The 24,893-nt window shown below is 40.9% G+C and overlaps 1 protein-coding gene across 2 annotated transcripts in view; it reads right to left on the reverse strand.

Moving 5' to 3' along the window:
• Positions 1-16,009: 16,009 nt before the first annotated feature.
• The window catches only part of Cldn18 (claudin 18), a 28,565-nt gene continuing 19,681 nt past the window's right edge, over positions 16,010-24,893 (reverse strand). For both annotated transcript variants that reach the window (XM_015487305.2, XM_015487304.2), the window contains exons 2-5: positions 23,819-23,983; positions 22,631-22,748; positions 18,683-18,793; positions 16,010-17,214 (exon numbers count right to left, since the gene is read on the reverse strand). In XM_015487305.2, the coding sequence (XP_015342791.1) occupies positions 17,043-17,214; positions 18,683-18,793; positions 22,631-22,748; positions 23,819-23,983 (566 nt within the window). In that variant the 3' untranslated portion in view covers positions 16,010-17,042. The remainder of the gene's footprint in view (positions 17,215-18,682; positions 18,794-22,630; positions 22,749-23,818; positions 23,984-24,893) is intronic.

The following is a 24,893-nucleotide window of genomic DNA, read 5'->3' on the forward strand; positions in this document are numbered from 1 at the left end:
ATTAATCCATTGATTAAGTTGTAGCTCTCATAATCTAATCATTCTGTCTCTGAACCTTCTTGCATTGTCTCACACATGAGCTTTTGGGGGACACCTCAGATATAAACCATAACATTGGGATTTGTTCAGCCTTCAGATTCAGCAGCCCTTTCTTTGCATCAGTTGAGCACAATAACCATGTAAAGGAAGTGTTTTGGCCCTCTGATGAGAGGTGATAGTTTAGCTCAAAAGCTTTTACAACTTCAGTTTTATTTTGTGCAGGACCAGCCGACAGGTGCCTTCCACGTGGTGGCACTGTGGGCCACAAAGCTACATGAGTGCTTTTTAATGACATGTGGACTTTACAGCAAGAGATACTGGGTTTTACCAGCCTACATCACCACCTTCGATTGGGCAGGATGGGAAGGATGTGGCAAACTGTCTTATTCAGCCAGGCAACTCTTCTGCAATTAACAAAACAAAACAAAACTCCCAAACCTTTAAAGATAGGGAACAGAACAGACAGTGTAGTTTTCCTGTTCACCTTGTGTTGCCAGGGCTTAGCTGAGGTCATTGCACAGATAAAGCAACCAACATATGTCAGGGCTGCAGGATAGCACTTGCCCAGTGTACATGAGGCTCTAGGTTCAATCCCCAGCACCACAGAATAGACTCACAAAAACCAAAAACAAGCCCTGATGGGTTTTTCAACCCATACCTGCATTCAAGGAGCCTCACTGTTGGGGCTTTTCTCTGGCCTGGAACTATCAAACATACATGGAATTCTACACTGAAAAATCCTTCTGATGCTATTGTTTCCTTAGTTGTGTACCATTCCATTTTATTTATAGCTCTGTCTAATTAAATTTTTCTCTACCTGCTGTGTCCCTTTGTTCATTCCAACAATTTCTTAGACTATATTCAGTCCTAACTGAAATTTTAATTTTGGCTGCTATGTTCTTAAGCTGTCTTTGAACTAACCATCTACTCCTCAGCTTCCAAGTACATGCACATGTCACTATCTCCATTATCTCTGCTGCTTTTCCTATTGCCAATGCCACTTCTATCGTCAACAGCATTATCATCTCCACCTCTATCATTATCACCTCTACCACACCATTACCACTTCTACAACCAGCACCACTACTGCCTCCACCTCCACCTCTACCACCTTCATTACCACCACTACCACCACCAGCCTTGCTACCTTCATCACCACCTCCTATGAGACCCCACCCTTTAAAGGTCCATCACCTTGACACTGCCACATTGAGGACCAGTCCTCTAACACATAGACCCTTGGGGGACAAATCTAGTCCAAATCGTAGTAACGAGCATTACCACAACCTCCACAAACACCACTGCTGTATATTTATCCAAATAATCTGAGGATTGCCACCACATGGGAAAGCAGTTCCCACTGTTGAGTGAGAGGAAAAGACCTGAGGAAGTTCATCAGTTTTATGATCACGTCTTAAGAACTTGGGAAAGTCAGGGAAACTTTTGTTTTCACCTCTATGAGGTGGGGAGGTTGGCAAAGAGGGTCCCCCTAGACTTACAGTACTCTATAACTCCATGAATGCTGCAGGCTTTAGAAATTCACTTTTACTTTTAAAAAGGTTAGTCAATTTACTAATTATAACCTGAAAGTCCTTTTGATATTTAAAAAAAGTCTCTTGCTTTTTCTTTGTTCTTTGAAAGTTTAGAGCTGCCTCATTTCATAATGCCTGAAGCCTGTATTTATAATCAGCATCTATTTCATGGTTCTGAGCCGTTTTCACATAATTGTCTTTTTTTTTCCTTTTTGCTTTAGAATTAGTTCTTTTGTGGTTAATGTATAGCAGTAACAAATGATTTTTGAAAAAGCCCTTTAGGAATTATGGAGTTCACAGCTGTATCATTAGGATCCACATGGTTCTATGACAGAACTGGGTCTCAGAAGGGGAAGCAATCCCATTCTGGGGAGACAGAAAGAAGCGACTGAGGTCAGTGGCAGGGGCTGTGTGGCAGATCCATAGTGATGTAGATGATGGCTTGAAGGTGGCCTGATGGGAGCCAGAAAACGGTAGTCTGGATCCTAGAGAGGAGGTGGATGAAGTATATCTAGTGAGGCCATCAGGGGCAGCAGGTCTCAGAGCACAGAACAGATGAAAGCAGAGGCCACAGGTGGTAGTCATGTTTATATCTGAGACACTCTGGGAGAAAACAGGCCTTACCCATGACTCACAGCTCAGTAGATATAGGGACACTTGGCTTTCACATGTAATGCAGGTTATATCACTGCTCAGAGAATATAGGTGAGACCACTCTCTAAGGACTGCTGGTCCTCTGTGGCATGGAGCCTGGAAGGGGTTGGGAGATTGCCCTGGGTGCTAGCAGTGGAGGACCATGGGGTAATGGAGAACTGGTACCATTGGATGTTGTAGGCCTGAGGCAGCATGGTGAACAGGATGTGGTGGAGTGAGATTTGACACATGGGCCCACACACATGGTTTTGGGCCTTTGGTAGCCAGGTCCCTGAATTTATTCTGTGAAAAATGTCTGTCGCCCTAAATTAGCATTTTAGCACCATTTTAGGGACCACACCCTGGGATCAACAACCCAGGATGCCATCCTGCTAAGCCTTTCTCCTTTCCATGTTTCTCAAGTCAGTAGGGAGTGGTGCTGCCATAGGGTTCCCCCAGAAGCCCTCTAGAAACTGAAACAGACTGAATTTGTACCCTTCCCCTCCACGAATTAGGAACATATTCTTTCTGTTGAAAAAGGAAGCTGATTGGGTGCGGGGGGGGGGATCACATACAGTCACTTGTCAGAGCAACCTAGTTGCTTCTCCCCAGTTTGATCAAATTGCATAAAGTTCACTATTCAATTTTCCATCTTATTTGGGTGGCCAAATTCAGCTAGCTGGCATCCAGGGAGGCTCCCTGGGATAGGCTGCTGGTAAGAAAACCAAGGTACATCTTCCTGGGGTATTGATTTTTATTTTAGCCACTGTGAGGACAAAAGTTTTAACTGGTAAAATACCTTTAAAGATTGCCAAAAAACCCCCAAAACACAACATAGAGCTATATTGTGGAGCAGAAGGTGACATGTACAGGGAATTCATAATTAGCATTGTCCACTGAGGTCTGCGACCTGTAGGCCTCTTGAGAACACGGGCTGAGTTATCTATGTCATTATTAGTGTGGAGCTATATTCATGCACTGTAACTTTGATAAGGAACAGATACAAGCAGTGGGAACCTGAGGTTAAGGGAATAACTCTATAAACTGGGCCCATTGTGCTGAACCCCCACAGACTTTCTCTTTTAAAAAGCAGTGTACCTGTAGCCCTGCCTGGCTTAAGTCAACAGGGTATATTACATTCCTTAGTAAACTACCTGTTATCTGCAGAAGAAATTCGGGCTCAAATGCTTGTAAAAAAAGAACATGAGTTACGCTGAGGGAGAAGATTCTTGTGACCTTTACACAGACCATATTCCAGAACTTGGGTAGAAAGGATAATTTCTCCTACCACAAAATCTATTCTAATTGGAACCAGTCAAAATAGCTAAAATGACCTAGAGTTGTCATGTGCAGTGGGGACTTGAGAATCTGATGTCATCCTGTTGTCAATCAAAAGTCAAGAGGTAGAATTGGATGGGACTCTATGGAAATTTCCCTGAGACCCACAATAAAACTGGAGGGGTGGGCTGTCCCTCTCTTCCCTGAGAGAGCTCACTTTTTCCTTTGAGAGCATCCCTATTCTTCTTTTCTATCCCTTCTGATAAACGCATTCCTATTACTCTGAGTGACATGTCTGATATCTTTCTGGCACGATTTCAAGTATCTAGGTTTAAAGAGGGGGTCTCCATGTTGCCTCAGTTTTGCAGCATGTAACAACTTCAGCACTTAAAATTGTTGAAGTTAGTGGTTGTCAACCATTTCCACTATTCTCATTTTTTTAAAGAGAGAGAGAGAAGAGAGAGAGAGAGAGAGAGAATTTTTTAATATTTATTTTTCAGTTTTCGGTGGACACAACATCTTTATTTTATTTTTATGTGGTGCTGAGGATCGAACCCAGCGATCCCACGCATGCCAGGCGAGCATGTTACCACTTAAGCCACATCCCCAGCCCTCCACTATTCTCATTTTTAAGGGGTCTTTTCATGAAAAAGTTCTGGAACTGCTGCCAGCCTAGGATGCCCTCCAAAGTCTTTTATTTGTGGGTGGGTTGGGCATCATGGGGCTGTGTCTGCACTTCCTATGGAGTCCTTCTTTCTTAGGCAACTGTCCTTCTTTCCATTTGGGAGGTGGACTGTTGCTCAGTGTGAGAACCTGAATATTCATGTGTGCTGTGTAGATTATCACTAGAAGAAGGATGGAGTCTTCCTGCCATAGAAATTACTGAATCACAAAGGACTAAACAGCTTAGAAACTGTGAAGACTCCTGAGAGAATAGAAAGGGTTGGCCTCGCTTTTAATCAGGTTTCAATGCAGAGACAGGTGTCCTGTCAATTCCCTTATTCAGAGACACATTTGTTGTGGCATTAACAAACAAAGTTAGCATTCTCCAGAGGCCAACAAAAGCCTGATCCAATGTGAGTTTGTGCCTTTCTATAAAGATTTGCGGTGGGATTCCAGGCACTTTAGATAATGGCCTTCCACTGGCTGCAGATACCATGGCTATTCCAGGGGGCCAGATCCAGTGGTTATGTTGTTTATCACTTTTTATGCAAATTCACTAACATTCTCAAACAAAGGCAAGTCCTCTTGTCATTCCTGGCCAGTAGCACAGCTGAATAAGGGCTTGGGAAGAGGAAAGCACATCTCTGAACTTGCCTCTGATTTGAAATTTTCTTGCTGACTTTCCTGAGATTTTTGAGACAACCACATACTTTCTCAAAGCCATCTAGCAAAATCTTGTTAACTTAGATCCTAGATTTTACACCCAAGATTTGATGTGTAGGAAAATGGCTGCTGTTTCTTTTGAGAAATGGTAATTTATATAGCTCTGAATAGCAACATTCATTCTTCATAGACTACTTAGTATCTGGGAGGAAATTTATACACATCATCTTCAATCCTTAGGAAAATCTTGGGCCTAGATATTAGCCCATGTTGATTGGGCCACTGAGGCTAAGGGAAGTTGGTAACTGGCTCATTTTCCTGTTGCTTCCTAGGAAGCACCTAGACCCCAAATTTCCCAGGACTTCTTACCCCCACTTTCCTGCAAAACATACTTTTTATTTGGTTCCATTATGGTGAATTAAAACATCATGGGCTTTGAGCAGACAAGCATGATTCAACTCTCATTTCCATTAATCACTAGATGAATGACTGGGCAAGTCATGTAACCTCCCCAACCTCAGTTTCCTCAGCTGTTATCATGATAATGATGCTCTGAGAGGTGTTATGGGAATGGAATGAGCTGAACACTTCAAAGTCCCCAGCGAGGTACTGGCATACTGTATAGCAGTCAGAATCTCAATAAATGATACTTCCCCTTTCTTCCTCATTCTTCTTTGTACTTGCTGTGGCATCTGGCACAGAGTAGGCACTCAAGAAATATCTGTGAAATAAATTCAAAGGATTCTCCATGGCCTTGTTTCAGAAGGACAGCCAGAAGTTGGACCCTCTTCAAAACCTCCCTGGAAGAACAAAAGTTTTGAAGCATGTCAAAGCTACTCATGGTTACGATCTTTAGGATGAAGCAGAGAGACAAGAATAATGCTAAAAATTAACAATAGCACTAAAATTCTGAAGTAAGATTCACTAGGTGGAGTGCTGTTGCTCTTCAAGAAGCAGCAGTAGTTGAGGATTGTCAAGTATCCTGAAGCAAAGAGACAACAAATGTGGCAAGAACAGCTCCTACGTTTGATGGATTGTTCAACAATGACTGGATTGGTTAGAGATAGTGCACTTTTGTAAGTGTATCTTTACTTAAGAATAGAGAAAAAAGGTTTTTGAATGTGTAACATGGGTGTTGGAGAGAATGTGTCCTCTGTGTTTTAGGAATGGTTGATCAAGGTCTCTCTAGGAAGAGATTCAGGATGTGCATGTGGCATGTATACTTCTGGTCCCCAGCCACTTCTATGTCAGATATGGCTAACTAATTGTGTCATTCTTTTATGCCTGAGTCCTTGGCATTTATGATTTGACTGCTCGTTGTCCCTTGCTTCAAAAAAAAAGGACATTTTTGTGTCTTTACTGACACTCCTGAAATGGCCAGGTCACAGCACTGGCACCTTTTAATATGCAATGGAGATTTCAGTGAAGCAATTATTAATATTTTTTTCACTTCTTTTTGCAGTGGACTTTCCCTTGAACTCATACATGAGTCTGTGTACACTAGAGGACAGTTACAACAATGGCCATCCCATCACATCCAGAATTGCCCCTGCTTATCCTTGAAGTAAGTGTGTTCTTTTTCACTTTTCTTCCTTCAAAATGGGGCTTTTCAAGACATTCTTCCTCCCTTAAGCTTTCCAAGTCCACGAAACACATTTGACACAGCCGATGTTTCTGTGGGAGCCATACCCTCCTGCCCATGATATGCAATGAAGCCCTGGCCTGGGTGTCCATGCTTGGTTAGGGTTCATTGGCTATAAGTAGTCATGAATCCTAATTGAAATGGACTTAAGCAATAAAGAAGTACTCATACAGGGCAGAGAAGAATATAGAGATACCCTGTAGCAGGCTACAGGGTTTCACAGGGGTATCTTTATATTCTTGCCCGCTCCCTCCTTCTGTAAACCATATACTCTTCACTAGCTGCTCTGGGGTAAAACTGCACAACAGAGACCACAATAAACCCCTTAGTGATCTGGCCTAAGATCACCTAAGATCTGCTGCTTCTGAAAGCCTCCTGCTTCCACATATGGAGGAAAATATGCCTAAAGGGAGGGAAAAGTTGAACTTCAATGATGACTAATTAATACTTTGCAATCCTTTTGTAAAACAGTTTCTAGGTGATTAAAAGCAAACAGTAGAGTTAGTTTCATTCCCTTTAAAGTATTATCTCTCTCCTTTCATATTTACACAAAATGTTCCCATTACCACCCTACTGTGGAAAAGTTTAACAAAGGTTTTCGATCAGCTCAGTGTACTAGGCATAATGTTACATTCTTAATTTTTTGTTATTATTCTTCTGGAAGTCCAGTACTGTTATTCCTTAGTACATTCTGAGAAATAAGGATAATGGAATTAATTTTATTCTTACCGACATTCAGTGCTTCCATAAACATGAAACAAAGAGACACACATTAGCACACAAAATATTCATGAAATGGGAGATCAAAACATAAAATCGAATGTCTAATAAATTGATAGGTTGATGAGGAATATGAATTGCAATAATTTAAAAAGAATGAGGTGGTATTACCTCCTACTATGAGATAATGACCAGGGAATGACCATTGACTACTTCTTTGTTCTTGGTACTGGTTTCACTTAATATCTGGAGAGTTACTAAAAGATGCCTTTGAGATATGGGGTTGTGAGGAAATTTTCATCTAGAAGTTTCCAATTCTACATAAAATATGTGCAAAGTAATATTTTCAAAAATATTATTTAAGATTCTACAGATTTATTGTATTGGGTTTAGAGGCTGCCAAGATTTACCTATGGCTTAGTTCTTACTTAGTTATACCATGCTTCCTCTTTGTACATAAGCAGATATAATCACCCCTTAGTATCCTCAAGGGAGATGGCTCTGGGAATACCTGTAGCTACCAAACTGCTTGGATGCTCAAGTCTCATGTAAAATGGTGTACAACTTGCATGCAACTGATATACATCCTTCTGTATACTTACCTCTAGATTAATTATAATACTTAATACAATGTAAATGCTTTGTAAATCATTGTTATACTTTATTATTAGGGAATGATGATAAGAAAAAAATCTGTACATTTTAAATACATGTTATTTTTTTTCTTGAGTATTTTTGATTAGTAGTTGGTTAAACCCCTGCATGTGGAGCCTGTGGATAGGGAGGGATGACCATATACATTTCTATACATGAGGCAGTGTGGGAATGCTGACAGGCTCAGAACTTGTGTGATGGGGGAAGTGAGGTCCAGCACCTGATAGCCTCCAATTCTCAGGCTAGCATTCTACGTGATGATAGCTAGGGTACTGTTAAAACAAGGTCTGTTTCTGATGCTCTTTATTTCTTCCTGATTTATTATTTCCCTTTAGTTTGAAGTGAAATAGAATTTTTTTTTTTTTTATTTCCTTAGAATTTTTTTTGTAAAACAGTTTCTAGGTGAAACTGTCTGTTTCTGATGCTCTTTATTTCTTCCTGAATTATTATTTCCCTTTAGTTTGAAGAACTTCCTTTAGCAATTTTTTTTGGGGGGGCACATAGTAGGGCAGATTTGCTGACAGTGATTTCCCCTGCTTTCTTTTTATGGGAAGGCAATATTTGACCTTTAGTTTTGTAGGTGTTTGTGCTGGTTGGAATAGTGATGCCCATGGGGAAAGGGCTGAGACTCGGGGTGGGTGCTCCAGGTCCCGGCCCTTGTCTGGAGAGAGGAGATAAAGCCTGCTGATTGCATAAGGCAATCAGGTGGACATACTGCGCCACAGCCCTCGTGAGCAACCAGCCTTCCTCTTGCCCTTTCCTTCTCCCTTCCCTCACCATTTTTTTTTTTTTTTTTGCCAACAGCAGAAGAGGACCAAAAAGGGAATGTGTTAGAGCATTCACTTCTTTAAACACAGTTAGTTCTTGTTATTTCTTATAGCAGAGCTTCTCAGCTTTTAATGAGCATGCAGATTGTCTAAAAATCTTGGTAAAATGCAGATTCTGATTGAACTTATCTGGGATGAGCATCAGGGTTCTGCATTTCTAACAAACTCCCAGGTAGTACCAAAGTGCTGGTTGATGGGCGACACTCTGAGCAGGGAGATTAGAGTTCTGAGCTGTAGCAAAGTGTTAACATGAAGGGGAGGAGCCTGAGATCTGGGTCAAGGTGCAGTGTGGAAGTTTTGTAATAGTTCATGGTCTCTGCCACTACAGGGCAATATCAGTGGAAGCACAGAAGGAACAAAAGGGTATGGAATTATTTTGGGCATAATTCTGTTTTGGCAAAGAAATTGAATTTTACATAGTTCATAAACTTGGTCTTTGACCAGGTGTGATCTCAAAGGGGGAAATGTTTCTCCACTCTGAGAAATAGACATATACGTGCCTACTATGTGCTGTGGAAATTCACCATTTTTTATGTATGTATATTCTTGGGCCAGCCTTTAGAAACAGTATAATTACATCAGTTAGGGATACATTAAACTTCTAGTAAGATAAAATTCAATGACAGTAGTATTTCTTGGTTGTGCATAATAAGAAATCTGAATCACTGGATAGTGAGTACATTAGTTGCTCTCTGTGTGCCCCTAGAACTTGGTTTCAACCCTGGCTGAATCACTTAAGAAACTTTAAAAAGAAAAAAATCCTAATGCTCAGGCCACATCCCAGAGCAATTAAATCAGAATCTGGAGAGTCAAAACCTGGGCATTGGTATTTCTAAAATCTCCCCACATGGACCAAATGGTTGAGAACCTTTGCCCTTGGCCTTCCTTCATGCAGTTTCCTCTTTTCATCAAACTCTTAACAACTGCCAGCTGCTAACATTGGGGCATATCCTTGACAGCTTTAAGGTCAGCATCTCTGTCATCCTCTTGGCCTTTCCAGCTCATTCCCAGACGCAGCCCAAGTCTATGTCTGCCTCCTAGACAGGAGGAGGGGGAAAGGGCAGGGCTTGGACTTCATATCCATCTACTTGGATGGTATTGTGTTGTGTGGCTTCTGATATCTGCCAAAGCTGCTGAAAAGGTGACAGTTTGAGCTTTTATAGCCTCTATGTGCAGGCAAGAGTTGGGAATGGGCACAAGGTGGGACAACACATGTTGGGTCTTTTGAAAAGATTACTGTTAAGTGCTCAAGTGCTTTAGCATCCTAGTTAAGAAATAAAATATTACTTATGTGGTTGTGACCTCTTCCTCCCTAGAGGTAACTGCCATCCTAAATTTGGTGTTTATCATACACATGCATTTTTTTTTTTTTTACGGTTCTGTTGCATGAGAATGGTAAGGGTCACTTTCAAAATATCTACCACTCATGATAGATACTGGCCATAAACAACTGGTTCAGCCATTCCCAGTTGCTCTGGTGAGTTATCAGCTCTGTCACAGCTCTCTAAGCAATGTTTTAAGATTATATATATGTAATGTAGCTAACTGTAAGTTGCAGGCTCTTCTGTAAGTTGTTTACTCTTTCCACTGTGAAGTTCACCTATACTGGAATATATGTAACTATGATTGGTTCATATTCATTGTTTAACATTCTATTGTGTGAATAGGTCACAGTCTATCCATTCAGTATTTGTGGATATTTAGTTTTTCTACTGCCCTTTTTTAGGACTTACCTGTTCATATCTTTTACTTAACTTTTCTACTTTTCATCTTTGTGATTTATAAGTAAATTGTTTAAATATTTTTGGGAAACTGTTTTTAAATAAACAGTTGACATTTAAAAATAAAGAAGAGATTATTGTTATTGTAAACATAAAAATTACATGCCCTTTTTAGAAACTTAAGGAAGTAGAAAATAAATTCATTTCAGTCTCAAGACAAAAAGACAAAAACTACTAGTTGTTTGACACATTTCCTTCCAGTTTCTCCTCTGTTTTCACCATAATTTAGATCATGTTGTATTTGCAATGATGATTTTTATCTTTTATGTAAAAAGAATGAAACTTTCTCCATGTATTGTGAAGATTTCTTAACCATTGATTTTATTGTCTACATCATCTTTCATTATGGTGTTGCATCATGGTTTAATGCCTCTCCTACTGTTAGAATTAAATTTTTCCTTTCTATTTTTAGTTCTACAGACATAACAATAATCTTGCACTTGATTTCTTTGTTACCACATCCCTTTTTTGGAGTGAAGAGGATTTTCTATGGGCAGGTTGTTAAGGAATACTAAGGGATGACTGGGTCACAGAGAATGAACAGGTGGGGTCTTGGTACATGCTACCAATGAGGGTCATTTGACACCAAATATACTCTAGTGACCTTCCTGTTGGGTTCTTTCTCTCCCGTTGGCTGTGCCCCTCTGCTGATGGATGGGGACTGGTTTCTCTGCACAAAAGCTTTTGTAAGAAGACAGAGTCACATCCATTCACTATTGACTTTCAAAATTCCTCTACCTACATTCTGACCCTACCTCCACTTCTTAATATGTTTGTTTGCCGTTGGACATTTTTTTTCTTTCAATTATGACTTAATTCCTAAGACTTAAGCAAACACTCCTAGCATCATAAGGGGCCTGCTGGCTAGCTGGGCGACCTGTGTCCCATTGTGGTATTTTCTTCACCCTTCAGGCTGATTCCATCCTCCTTACCAGAGGTGTTGCCATGGCAATCTCCCTCCTTTGGGCCATAAGTGTGGGTGGCAAAGTCCTACATGCTTAATGTTTGATATTTTAAACTTTCAAAAAATTCTTTGGGGGAAAGTTCAAGTTGGCTCATTGAACAAAATAAATAAGCTTTTGTTGTTAGCAAGGGCTGGGGCGGCAGCTTTGATCATGGAGGGGAAGCCTACTCTGGTCAACAACCTGAAACTAAATGAGAAGGTCATGTCCAGGAATTAAAAACTGAAGTTTTAGTTAAATTGTTTTAAGTATCACTTGAGACAAGAAAGGAATGGGAAACCTCTCAGTGCTAACTAACATGGATCCCAGATACTGCGGGGGTAGCTCTAGTCTAAGGGGATTGCTGGTGTAAAAGGAGCCCCATCCCAAACCCAGCCTCAGGAAGGCCCGGGAGCGTTGGCTGGCACTGCTTGGGGAGACAGATACTTCTTCACACAGTGCACTTTGGGGGTCCTGGGACATTCTCTGGCTTTCTGGGTGGCAACACATTGCTGTTTTCTTTAAATACAGAGCACACTGAGAGCACTGCTGTTCTCTTTAGACACAGAGCAAACTGAGAGCATTGCTGTTCTCTTTAAACACAGCACACTGAGAGTTTTGCAAAGGCTGAATGTGTAGGCTCCAGAGGGGTTCAGGGAGCCCCAGGTCCTCTCCCACTCTCTTCATCTGTCAGTGCACCACTTACAACAGACATGCTTTTAGAACTTTGTGAAAATAGAAATTAAAAACTGAAGTTTTAGTTAAATTGTTTTAAGTATCATGCTTCTTGGCTTCATAGGAAAATTTTTCTCTTTGTAGTACATTTACAACTTCCTTCCACCCTTCTTTCTTTCCTCCCTTGCTCTTAGTTCCTTCCTTTTTCTTGCTCATTCATTTGTTCTTTTTTCTTTCTTTCTACCTCCCTCTTTCTCTCCTGTTATTCCTTTCTTCAATTCTTTGTATGTATTTATAAATTTATTTTGCCCATTTGTTGGTATTCCCTCTGGCATTGTGGCAAGAGAGTGAGACATGGAGCCAGACAAACCCTGGTTGGGATCTAGGCTTCTCTATCCATCAGCTATGCAGCTTGGCATTGCTGTCCTGGTTTTCTTGGAGCTGTAAGGCTTTCAATGGTATGGTTGGTTACCTCATTTAGGCAAGATTCTTCTTGACCTTTCTGAATCTTGGTTTCTTCTCCTGGGAAGCAGAGATAACACCTATTTAATGGGGGCTTGTTTGAGGGTTAGAGAGAGTGTACAGAGAGGGCCTGTTTTGGGCCTTGTAGATTCTCAATAGATGATATTGATAACAATATTAACATTAATAATTATCTGTACTTTTTCAAGGCTCAAAGTAATCTTTCACTAGTCTTCTGTTTCTGCCATTAGTGCTTTCTCTTTATTTCTATTATCTATTCTAGGAGGCATAGTTTATTTTTCTAATTTTCACATAACACTGGGTTCATGAAGTTTTGCTTTATCCAGTTAAGAAAAAACCAAATTTCCCCTGAATGTGAAAATCTCTGAGTAGAGTCTAATGCTACCATTCCAATTGACATTGAGATCATCTTTTTAAAATTTTTTTTTAATATTTATTTTTTAGTTTTAAGTGGATACAATGTCAGGCTGGCCTTGAATATGCAATGCTCTTACCTCCTGAGTAGCTGGGATTGCAGGTGTGTGCTACCACACCTGGCTGGCCATTGTATTTTATTGGTTCAGAATAAAGAGAGACCTTTATTCAGCCATGACTTTATAACTTCCTTCTTCCAAGCTGTCTGAGATGGATTTTTCTGTTTTTTTTTTTAATATTCTGCTCTTAAGTTTCAGTTTTATTTTTTCTTGAGAAACAAAGATATTATTATTGAAGAATATTTGAAAAATACTGAAAAGCATAAATAAAGAAGAAAAGTATCATATCTCTATCCAGAAGCAACTACTTTAAACACATTTTGGAACATATTTGTTTTGGGGGCATTTTTCAAAGTGCTCTTTAATAGAGTCAATATTAGAAAAAGATTTTAATAATCTTAATGGCTGCATGCTAGTTCACTTATCTATAAAAACTATTATGACACTTAGAATTTTAGGATGATCCAGTTATACTGTTTTCAACAATTGATGCATATCTTTGGACATATATACTTGGGATTATTTCCTTAGGAGAATTTGAAGAAGGAAAATTGCTGGATTAAAGGATGTGTACAGTGTGTCAAAATGCATTCTACTGTCATGTATGACTAATTAGAACAAACTAAAAAAAGGGACAAACATTTTTAGCTTTCTTTCACATTAGGTACAACAATAATATTATCTTTATATCTCCTGATGCCTCAAATCTAAGTTAAAAGACAGGAAAAATATAATATTTTCTGTGGTAGGAACTTGTATGTTCCTTGGTCGTCAAGTAGAACCATCTCTTCCTTGAAGTTTGGTAACTTGTCAGAGGCTCAAAGATGAGACCTCTGCAGCTTTTCTTGGAATTTGGTTTCAGCCTCTTCCTGTGGTTAAATAACACTGCTCTGACTATAGGAAGAGGTTTAGGGATGGGTATAAGACTCAAATAGTCCAGTGAGTTGTATCAGGATTTTGTTTTCTCTTGCAGATATCAGAAAAGAGAGGCTTCTTTTTGTGAGGTTCCATCACTGAAACAGGAGCAATCATCACTGCTATTCTGTGGGACAATCTTCTCAAGAAGCAAACTGACAAGCTGGGCACAATGGCACACAGTTGTAATCCCAGTGGCTTGGGAGGCTGAGGCAGGAGGATGGCAAGTTCAAGACTAGCCTTAGCAACTTAGTGAGGCCCTAAGCAACTTAGTGAGCCCCGTCTCAAAACAAAAATAAAACGGGCTGGGGATATGGCTTAGTGGTTAAGTGCCCCTGGGTTCAATCCCCACATCCCCCATACCAAAATAACAACAACAACAACAAACTGCTAAAAGAAACAAACCAACAGAGGGGAAAGAAAAACTGAGGTGAGGGCAGAGAAAGGTAGAGTCTTTCTTGATTGAACAGTGCCTGAAGCCAACCCTGGCTACATATCTCCCAGTTACATAAGCCAATACCCTGTTTGTATTAAAGTTGTCATAGTTGGGGGCCTATCACTTAAGTATAGATTTTACTTGCATTATTCAATTATTGTTATTATCCCCATTTTATAGATGAGGAAACTGAAACTCAGGAAGTTTAAATGCTTTACTTAAGCTAACAGCCAGGATGTGATATGACCTGGGGTTGAAGGTGGGTTGTTCTGAATTCGTAGCTCACATCATTGCTATAGCTTAAAGACTCAGTGAACCAGCTTATTGAGCTGGTCAGCCCAACCCTTGACAGCATCAGGAGGGCAAGCATTGGCCCAGGGACAGGCCAATGACATTGGATACTTCAGACTGTTGTGCTCAGGTTCATACAGACTAAAATAGTCCTTAGATCCACAGCATTTCAGCCTGTTTGCTCTGGGAACCCCCTTTCATGAAGGCTTTCCAACTTGCAGAATTCACTAAGTAGGCTGGACCCAGACCAAGTTGGCCCTCAGCTGCCAAGCTGCTGCTGGAAAGATGGATTCAGTTTTGAGATGCTGAGACTTCCCACCTCTACTTCCCAAAGCTCAGGAAAACAGAACAGAAGATATTCAAATGGAACATAACAATGTTTATTAATATTTAAGTAACAAAACATGCAGGTCAATACTCAATGCATATACAATAAGACAGAGCAACAAAAAATTATAAAGCACAATCTAACTGATGGAGGCTTTCAAACAGTTAAATGATAGAGAATATGCCAAGGGAAAACTCAACTGAGCCTTCAGCCTCAGACTGATTAGGGGTTTTCTGGTGATGGGGGAAAGCTCACTGTACTCATGGCCTTCATCTTATAGGGATGGACCTGCTAATTCCAGCAAGATTATCCAATGGGGTTTCTTCTTCCTATTGCAAATCAGAAATTGTGCCTTCAACTCAGCTCTTGAGAACCTTAGAGGTCTCCATGCCTTAGATCTCTCATTTCCTCCCCCCCTCCACCAACCAAACTGGTTTATCTGTTCATTCCTTACTCTGCTGTAAGCATGAGTTCCAGGAGTGTCCTCTCCAATTTGGCCTAAAACTCTTGCTGGGAAGCTCTCTGAGTTCACTGCTCTGGCTCTTGGTGAGAACTCTCCTTCCTTTTTAATGGGCCGTGATCTGGTCTTTATACAGCATGGTCCATTTAACCTGAAAACCCCTCAGTATTTACCAAGTCCCCAGGGGCCACTTTCTTATGCACTATTGATGTAAGGATTTTCTTTTCCTCCAAATAATAATCCAAAAATCAGATTCTTCCAGTGACACTGCTGCTCCCTGGTTTGGTGGCTTTCAGATTGCCTTTTACTTATATTTCCCAGGGAGTCTATTCTGGCTTTGGTGCTAGGATGAGGTTCTGGTGCCCTGGAAGGAGTTAAGGTTTTCTGTTCAAAAGGGCAGTGATACAAGCACTGGGCAGGGGTGTGGCTGCAAAGAACTTGCAGTTCTGCCTGCAACTCAAATATTTCAACCACTCCAGGTGAATTTAGTGAAGGGAACAGCTCTCAGTAAGTGCTACTATCAACTGCTAGTGTGGACAAAAAATATTAAATTTGGCCTTACCGTTTTTTTTTTAAAAGAACTTGCTTTTAGCCACTTCCTAGGCATTTCTGTGTTCCATTATTTGTCATTTACATGGTTTGCATTTATTATGTATAATTGGTCTTGGAGGCTTCAAAAGGGAAGAATTAGGATCAGTGAGCTTTTCATGGAATTTGGACTTATATGTGACTATACAAAGTAGTACAATAAAGACAGTACTTTTTCAATTTTCTTCCTATGTGCAAGGGTGAAGCCAATTCACTATACACCAGGGGGCAGAAAGAGAAGAGAGAGAGGAGAGAGAAGAGAGAGAAGGCTATAATTTTGCCAATAAATTTCTGATTATATTTAGGACTTAGGTTATAAAACAGTCCTTTCTCAGTCCCCTAGACACAATTTATGACTTGCAATAGGAAGAAGAAACCCCATTGGATAATCTTGCTGGAATTAGCAGATTCCAACAGAAGCAGAAAGTTTTGGTTGCCTCAAGTAGAAATCACTTTGGTCTAGTAATTTTTAAGGTTACAGTGTAAGAAAACTCAGAGTGGGCTGGAGAGATCACACATGTGTTTCCCTATCATTTCTTCTCCAATTAATGTTTATTAGTAGCCAGTTGGGAATGGGAAAGGCAAAAATCAAATAGCAGAAAATAATGTCTTTGGATCTACTTATTTTCCTTTCAAAATTTTTCTTGGGGACAAGCTGGCAAATAAATGGTCAATGGGTTTATTAAACAGAAGGAGCAGGAAGAGTCTATTTAAATTATCAGTGTCAGGGAGTCAAACCACATTCTATCCTCAGATTTAAAAAGTTGTATTGAAAGAAGTGTGGAAAGTGTAAGCTGTGTAGCCTCTACTTTACAAATGATAACTCAACTTTTTTGTGTTGGAATATTTAGAGACAGAGACATATAGTCAAGATCATCTGGTTTCAGGACAGATGAAATCAAGATTTTCTAACTTTCAACTCTGAGTCAAAAACAATAAGAAATCAAGGTAGAATCTTCTTGTTTTGCGGTGGGTTTTGGGGGAGGGTTTCTTCTGTCCGTTCCAAAGGATCTTGGAGCATTACACATAGTCATACTTGGAAGGATGAGATTGTCCCTCATCCTCTGTGCGGGCACCCCCATCATATATCTTCTTGTTTTTCATGTTGGACCCAAAGCCAGTGCTGGCCTTGAAGCCTCCAGACTTGTAGCCAACATTGTGACCCGAGGCATGATAAGACACGGCTTTGTAGCTAAAAGAAAAAGAATTGTTCCATGATCACAGATGTTTGTAGGAGGACAGACTCCCTGTTACCCTGGATGTCTCTAACCTATTAGGGGCAAACTAAGATGTTTGGTGATCCTGTTCTTTGTGATAATAGTTTTTTTTTTCTTTTCCAGAGGGGCAGGATTTCTTGCTTTTATATTAGAGCTTCACTGTGCTAGTAGTGGGTGACTAATGGGTTCTCTCTGTTAATTAAAATGAAGATTAACTAGAAACAATGTCTAGGGGAACACTATTCTGACAAAGAATCATAGACTTTGTGAATTGGAAGATATGTGCAACCCATCTCCTCCAGTTTGCTTATTTTATGGATAAGTTAATGTAGGCTGCTATGCTCTGAATATGTACCCTCCAAAATTCACATGGAAACTCAGTTACCACTGTGATGGTATTAAGAGGTTGGACCTTTTGGGAGGTGATTAAATCAGGAGGATTTAGTGCCTTAAAAAAGGGATTGAGGTTGAAGGAGTCTCTCTTGGCCTTTTACCTTTCTGCCCTGTGAGGTCAGTGTTCCTTCCCTTCAGAGAAGGCAGCAAAAAGACACCATCTTGGAAGTGGAGACTGGGCCCTACCAGACACCAAATTGGCTAGTGTCTTGATTTTGGGCTTTCCAGCCTGCAGAATCATGAGAAATATATTTTTATTGTTTATAAATGAACCACTCTGTGGCATTTTGTTATAACAGCCCAAATGGACAAAGACAGAGGTCCAGAGAGGACAAATGGTCCACTGGAGGTCACAGGACTGGTTAGAAGTAGAACTACATCAGAATTCAGCTCTACCAACTTCAGGTCTTTTGTGGATTTAGAGTAGGATTGCTCAATAGCAGTGCTGTTGACACTTTGGAACTGTATGCTTCTTTGTTGTGAGGGACCATCCTGTGAATTGTAGGATAGTTACCTTGGCCTGTACCAGGGTATAGAAATCATTATCACTTCCCCTCTGCCTCTCACCAAAGTTGCAGCAATCAAAAATATAAAGTGTCATATATGGTGTGACACTATATCATGTACAACCATAGAAATGAAAAGTTGTGCTGCAGTTGTGTACAATGAATCAAAATGCACTCTGCTGCATATATACTTAATTAAAATAAATAAATTAATTAAATAAATGTAAAGTGTCTTTAGATATTGCCAAATATCCTGGGAGGTGGTACAAATTCTTTCCCAGCTGAGAACTACTGAGTTGTGGAATAATGGAGCTAGGAGCAACCTAGAGGGATGTTTTTCTTTTCCTTAAAATAATATCATTCCTAAATCTTCCCAATTGAAGTCTTTCTGTTCTCTTCTTTAGGAGAAGGGAAAGTTGTAATGAACTTTCAGTCAATAAAGTTCTTCTAAGTACCTGGATTAATCATTTTGGCTATAAATTATACATTAAAAGGGATTCTGAACAAATGAGGTGTCTAATTGCACTGGAAAAAGAAGACTCACTTGGTATCATCCGGTGTCAGGCCGCGGCAGGCGATACACATCATCACACCCCCAATTAGCGTGAGGCCTCCAGCGACCCAGCCCACGAACAGAGCTGCACCAAAGGTGTACCTAGGTGGTGAAATGGTGAGTGTGAATGAAGCTGACTCGACTCTCCAAGCTCTGCCCACTGCCCCTGGCCATGCCCATTCTTTCTGTCCCCATTTTGGGGGGTCCCCCTCCCTTTTCTACTGGGAAAGAGAGACTAGGAGGTTTGGCAAGAGAACTTTGAAAGGTATGGAATTTTAATTCTTTAAGCTCTCACTATGGGATACTAAGTATTCATCTTACCTTACCCTAGGTAATCCTTATGCTTTGGTTTTTGTGTTGAATATCTCCCAAGGGCCCATGTTTTAAAGGTTTGGTTTCAGGATGGTGCTATTGAGAGGTAGTAGAATCTTCAGAAGGTACTGCTTAGTGGGAGGTCCTTAGGTCATTGGGGGAGAGCCCTTGAAGGGGATGATGGGATCCTAGCCCCCTTCTTATTTTTTGCTTCCTGGCCATGGGGTGAGCAGTTTGCTCTGCCACACATTCTCCTACATTGCTATCTGGCAACTCCACTGGAGGTCCAAAGCAGTGGCTCCACCTGATCTTAGACTGGAATCTCCAAAGCCATGAACCAAAATAAACATTTTCTCTCCATAAGTTGATTATCTCAGGTGTTTCATTATAGTAATGGGAAGCTGACTAATATACCTTACAATCTTCCATGCAAGTAGTAGTATTATCTTCTGAACGAACTAGATTAAAGTGATTACTCATTTTTTTGTTCATTTGTTTACTCTTTTGTTCAACAAGTATTTGTTGAGATCCTGCTATGTGCACAGAATTTCCTTGATGCTGAGATATAGGGGATGAATGATGTAAGACTTGTGGGCAAGCGTAACATGTAGGGCAAAACTGAGCTTGGATATTGAAAAAGTTCTGGGAGAAAATTTACACACAACCTATTTAATTTCCTTTGGACTATGAAAAAGACATTTGGTTTGAGGGCAGCTGCCTTGGAATGAATCCTGTTCTACCTCCTTGTCCTACCTAGTGTTGTTGGGGGATGAATGGCAGACCTGTGGTCTTCTCCTGGGGGCACCTTGTTGACTTTCATGGAGGCAGCCCTGGTCTCTCTGCCCTAACACAGACAGAGCCCCTGTCCTTGCTCTCCCTATAATTTGGCTGAATGGCAACATAATGCTAATGATTTAACAATAATTGCTACCATTTATTGAGCCCTTACTGATATTGTGATAAGTGTATATTTCACTACTATCTCATTTAATTCTCATAAGACTCACTGTAATAGGATTTATCATTCTCATTTTACCAAAGAGAAGATTGAGGGTCAGAGAGGTTAAATAACTCCTCCAAAGACTCAGGAAGGACTTGGCACTGTCAGGATTTAAATTCAGGTCACTCTGCCTTCAAAGTCCTCATTGTTAATTGTTAAACTATATTCTCTTCTGTGATGGGAACAATGTTCCTTTCCTCATCTTAGACACTCTCTGTCAAAGTTAGCAAACTTAAATATTCACATGGGATAGGTGAGGAATTAAATGAGTGAAGTAGTTGGATATAAGAAAACATTTAATTTTCTTGATTCTTATTGGGGGGAGCCCCATAGCCATGATGATAAATGGCTTAAGAGTTATGCCCTTTAGAGGTACTGGGGACTTAGGTAAACTGAGAATGTGATACCTCACTAAAAAGGAAACCGGCCTTTCAGCTGCAGAGATGGCTGCCCTCTGAGAATGAGGATCCAGTGCTGCCAGATCTTATATGAGTTTTTTTTTTATACAGAAAGCTGGAAAAATAGGTGTATGTACGTGAATGTGCACATGTGTGCTGTGAAATCTGTCCAGGTGCTCATGGTGCTTTGCCCCTTCAATCACTTTGTGTGTCTCTTCCCAGCCTGTGCATGCTTTTGCCTTAACCTGCAGGTCCCTGAGGCTCTTCCTGGATTGTGGTTTTGGGTCAGCTCCTGAGGCCACTTTGCCCTTGTGGACAGTACTGAGGCATGGAAGCCCAGCTCTTTAGTCTGGGGTGGAGACCATCCTGAGGTGTGCCTACCCTGCAGAGCTTCCGTGAGGACCAGCCTGACCTTGAGACTCATGCCTGGCTTCCCCTTTCCTGTCTTGCTTCGCACCCTTCCTAACCAATCTTCCCTTTCTCCATGAACACTGCACGGGCATCTTCTCAGGATCCGTTCTTGAGGATCCTAACCTGGGATGCTTTGAGTTTTAAAAGTTGATGATTAATTCAGATTGTAAGATGAAAGGGTTAGGCTAATACAAAATACCTGCATGCCATTCATCACAGGTCTGCCATTCATCCCCCAGCAACACTAGGTAGGACAAGGAGGTAGGATAGAATTCTTCATTCCAAGGCAGCTGCCCTCAAACCAAATGTGTGCTGTGCAGTTTGAGAGTAGGCAGTTTGAAGTTCTGCTCCAGGGCTTAGGCTCTGCCAGTGTTGCAATGTGGCATCAACAGAGTTGGGGAACAGGTGAAGGAGGGGATATACAAATGGGGCATTGAACCCAAAGTCCCATCAAATGAGCTGCAAAGATGCTTCTTGTCAGCTGGGCGATCTTGTGTGACTTCTGGATAGAGAAAGTGAGGAGAAAGAAGAAAGGGGAAAGATAGCTGCCCAGCCATGGAGAGAGAAGTTCAGAAGGCCTTTCAGAATCCAATCTTACTTATAGGACTGAAGTGGCCTGCCCAGGGGACAAGGTAGGTGCCCAGAAGACAAAGTGAAAGAGCAGTGGTGTCAGGTGTTTGCTGTGGGTACAGAGTGAGTGGTGGGTGGCTCCAAGCAGGTAGGCTTTTCTAAGTAGGATGGTCAAACATTCTGTTTTGCCTGTGATGGAGGAATTTCCCAGGAGGTGGGAATTCTAGGGCTAAAACTGGGAAAGTCCCAGGAGAACTGGAATGAGTTGGTTAGCCTATTTCTAAGTTATCCTGGCAATCAAGAGACCTTGAAGAACATGGAGAAGGACAAGGGCAGCTTACAAGAACCGTAAGCTTCTTATTCATAAAGCAAAGCAGAAGCATAGGTGGGGATTGGAGTTACAAGGAGCCAGAGAGTAGTGTATTTATCACCTCCTCACACCCTACCTGTACCTCATGTTGGTGTGGCTGGAGAGATACCAAGTGCATCTACTGCAGAGAGGGGAGGTCACTTTGATGTACTATTTATATCATTCTCCTCTAACAAGATCTTCTCCTTTGGGATTTCACCATTGTTTCTTGTTATCCAGCATATTCATTTGAAGTGGCTAAGTGAATATAGGTATTGGTATTGCTTTTCTGTCCTTTTAAAGTTCTACCCTTATTTGGGCCCCAAATTATAGAATGGTTTCAATTCCCTCTGCTAGACTCTGACCTCCATAAAAGTAGGGACTTGTCTGTATCTCCAGCACTGAGAACACTTCCTGGCTCATAGGTGCCCAACACATTTGCAGAATGAATGAATGAATGAGGTAAAGAGGCTGTTGTATAAGGAAGAAACATCACTTTTCTTACCTTGCTCATTTCTATTCAGGCTTTTACCTGTCCCTAGCCAGGTTCTCATTATGGACTGTAGATGTAAGTTGGTGTTCATTTACATGCCTGGGTTAATAGTGCCTATTTCATTGCCACTACAATGGGGCCTGTGTAAGAGTGTTAGATAAATACTGTGAACTGTCACTGTATTTCAATGCAAATGTCAGATCAGCCTCAAGTCATATCACCAAGGATATTTCACTGAAACGAAGTTTATGAATTTACAGATTATTCTTGATTTACGATATGGCATGGTTGCCTGTGATAAATTTTTACTATTTCAGGCACTGACAGTCACATTAGGCACATGTGTTTAATCAGATTCTTAAAAAGTATTCACCATGGAATTTGGAGACGTGGATTAGGAATTTACCTGGTCTGAACAGTCTGTACCATCCCACCCATGGTGCCGTACATGCTAGCCGAGGACATCCAGAAGTTAGTAACCAGCATGTTGGCAAACACGGACACGCCAATAATTGCACACACACCTGTGGGCAAAGAACAAGAAAGCTCCAGAGTCAGCTTTAAGAGAATGCAATATTTCTGAGAAAGTTTATGCTTACATGAGTTTAGATGAGCAGGCTTCAGACTGTTTTCCTCTTAAAAAAGAATGATCAATCCAACCATTGATTATTGAATTCCTGTTATGTGCTAGACCATGGGCTAGGTGCTTATCTGGAAGGATGTGTGTGTGTGTGTGTGTGTGTGTGCGCGTGCGTGCGCATGCACAGAAAGAGATATTCCATGCATGTTGGAACCAAGGATAATAGTTCAAGTGCTTTGGATCTGATCTTGATAATGTTAAGAGCTTGTCCCTTGTCAGAGCCTCAACAAGAAGCCTTTTAAGAATCTAGTCACGTGACTACCTTAGGGTTGAGCCTCTTAGGTTTGGGTTGGGGTGACGGCTAAGAGAAACAGTTATGGTTTGGATCTGAAGATCCTCTCATATGTTGCATGTTTAGTCAGCAGTGCAGCAAATTTGGGAAGTGATTGGTACCATGAGGGCTTTGATGACATCAGTAAGTTAATCCACTGATGGATTAATAATTTAAGACATTAGTGGGAGGTGGTGGAAACTTCAGGAAGTGGGGCCTCGTTGGAGGAAGTGGTTACTGGGGGCATGTCCTGGAAGGGTGTATCTTGTCCTTGGCCCTTCCTCTCTCTCTTTGTGTCGCTCTGCTTCCAGCCTGTTATGGTGTAAACAGCTTTGCTCTACCATACCTTCCACCATGTTTTGCTTTACCTCAAGCTCAAAGCAATAGAGCAGAACAGGCATGGATTGAAACCTCTAAAACCAAGAGGAAAATAAATATTTCCTCTTATATGTTGTTTTTCCTCAATATTTGTGTCAGTGATGAAAAGCTGACTAATGCTGGGATCTTAGCATTCATGATGGTTCTGTAGAGTATAATTAGGCCTCCACACTCAGATCTTGAATCCCAGTGTCAAAGGGTCTGAACCATGTTCCATAGGAGGGAGGAGGCACATTTTCTCTACCACAATGATTTTTCTTTTGACATTCTCAGAAGTGTGTTTGAGACTGGGAATTCGTGTTTACCTGAGATAATGAACACAATTCCGGAGGTCAGTGTCATTTTGGCCTTGGCAGAGTCCTCCATGTTGCCAATGCGGATGCACTTCAGGGCAAATATGGACACCAGGAGGCCGATGACACCCAGTACTATGCCCACGATCATTAGGGCTCGCACTGCCTGCAGCATGGCTGTGGGACAAGGGAGAGACACAAGTAGACAAATTAGACCACCCCAACACAGATGATTAGGCTCTGGGCTTATAAAACAGCAACCACAACTAACCAGCACCTCTGAGGAATAGCATGTCCATTAGCTGGGAACCCCATCATTGTCAAAGATGTGGAACTGTAGGAAAAAATGCAAAACATGTCACATGTTTTGAAATGCTAACCCATAAGACCTTATCTTCAATGGAGAGTTTGCACCCCTCAGGGGTCACAGTGAGCGCAGTGGACTGATGAAGGATATGGACACAGATGTGTATCAAAGGAGAAAATTATGGATGGTTGGAATTGGGAGGACCCTTAGAATTTACCTACTTCAGTTTCTTCAGTTTCAAACTTGATAATTTGAGGTCCAGAAAGGGAAAATGATTTGTCTAAAGTAGTAGTTAAATTATTGTAGAGATTACAGTGAAACCATATTGCTTTCACTCTTAATCAGAATCTCTTTCTTCTCTTGTCTTTCCATATGAGTTCAAAGTGTCATATAGTTGTGTCCACTTGAGAAAAATTCACTATTACTTTATAGCATAGTATGAAGCCAAGGTTACTAAATGGGAAGTCAAGGGTACGTATGCCACTTTTGTCCATTTCTAAAAACAACTATGAAGGTCATGGTAAGCTGTAGGTTTCAGATATATGTAAAGAAGATCAGTATATCAATACCAGGCCTTTCAACATGTTTACCACAGCTTATCAGTAGTCCCCATTCTAAAAATCAAAAATTTTTTAAAGCTGTAAATCCTGCTAGATCCTCCCATAGTGACTACACTCCAGATATGTTCAATATTGTTTCTAGTGCATCCTTTAAATAGCAGCAGCTATCACAACACTTATTTAGTGAATCCCCACAGGTGGGCATGGGATGACAGTAGTT

This window comes from Marmota marmota, unplaced genomic scaffold (genome assembly GCF_001458135.2).
Source record: "Marmota marmota marmota unplaced genomic scaffold, marMar, whole genome shotgun sequence".
NCBI classification, from domain to species: Eukaryota; Metazoa; Chordata; class Mammalia; order Rodentia; family Sciuridae; genus Marmota; species Marmota marmota.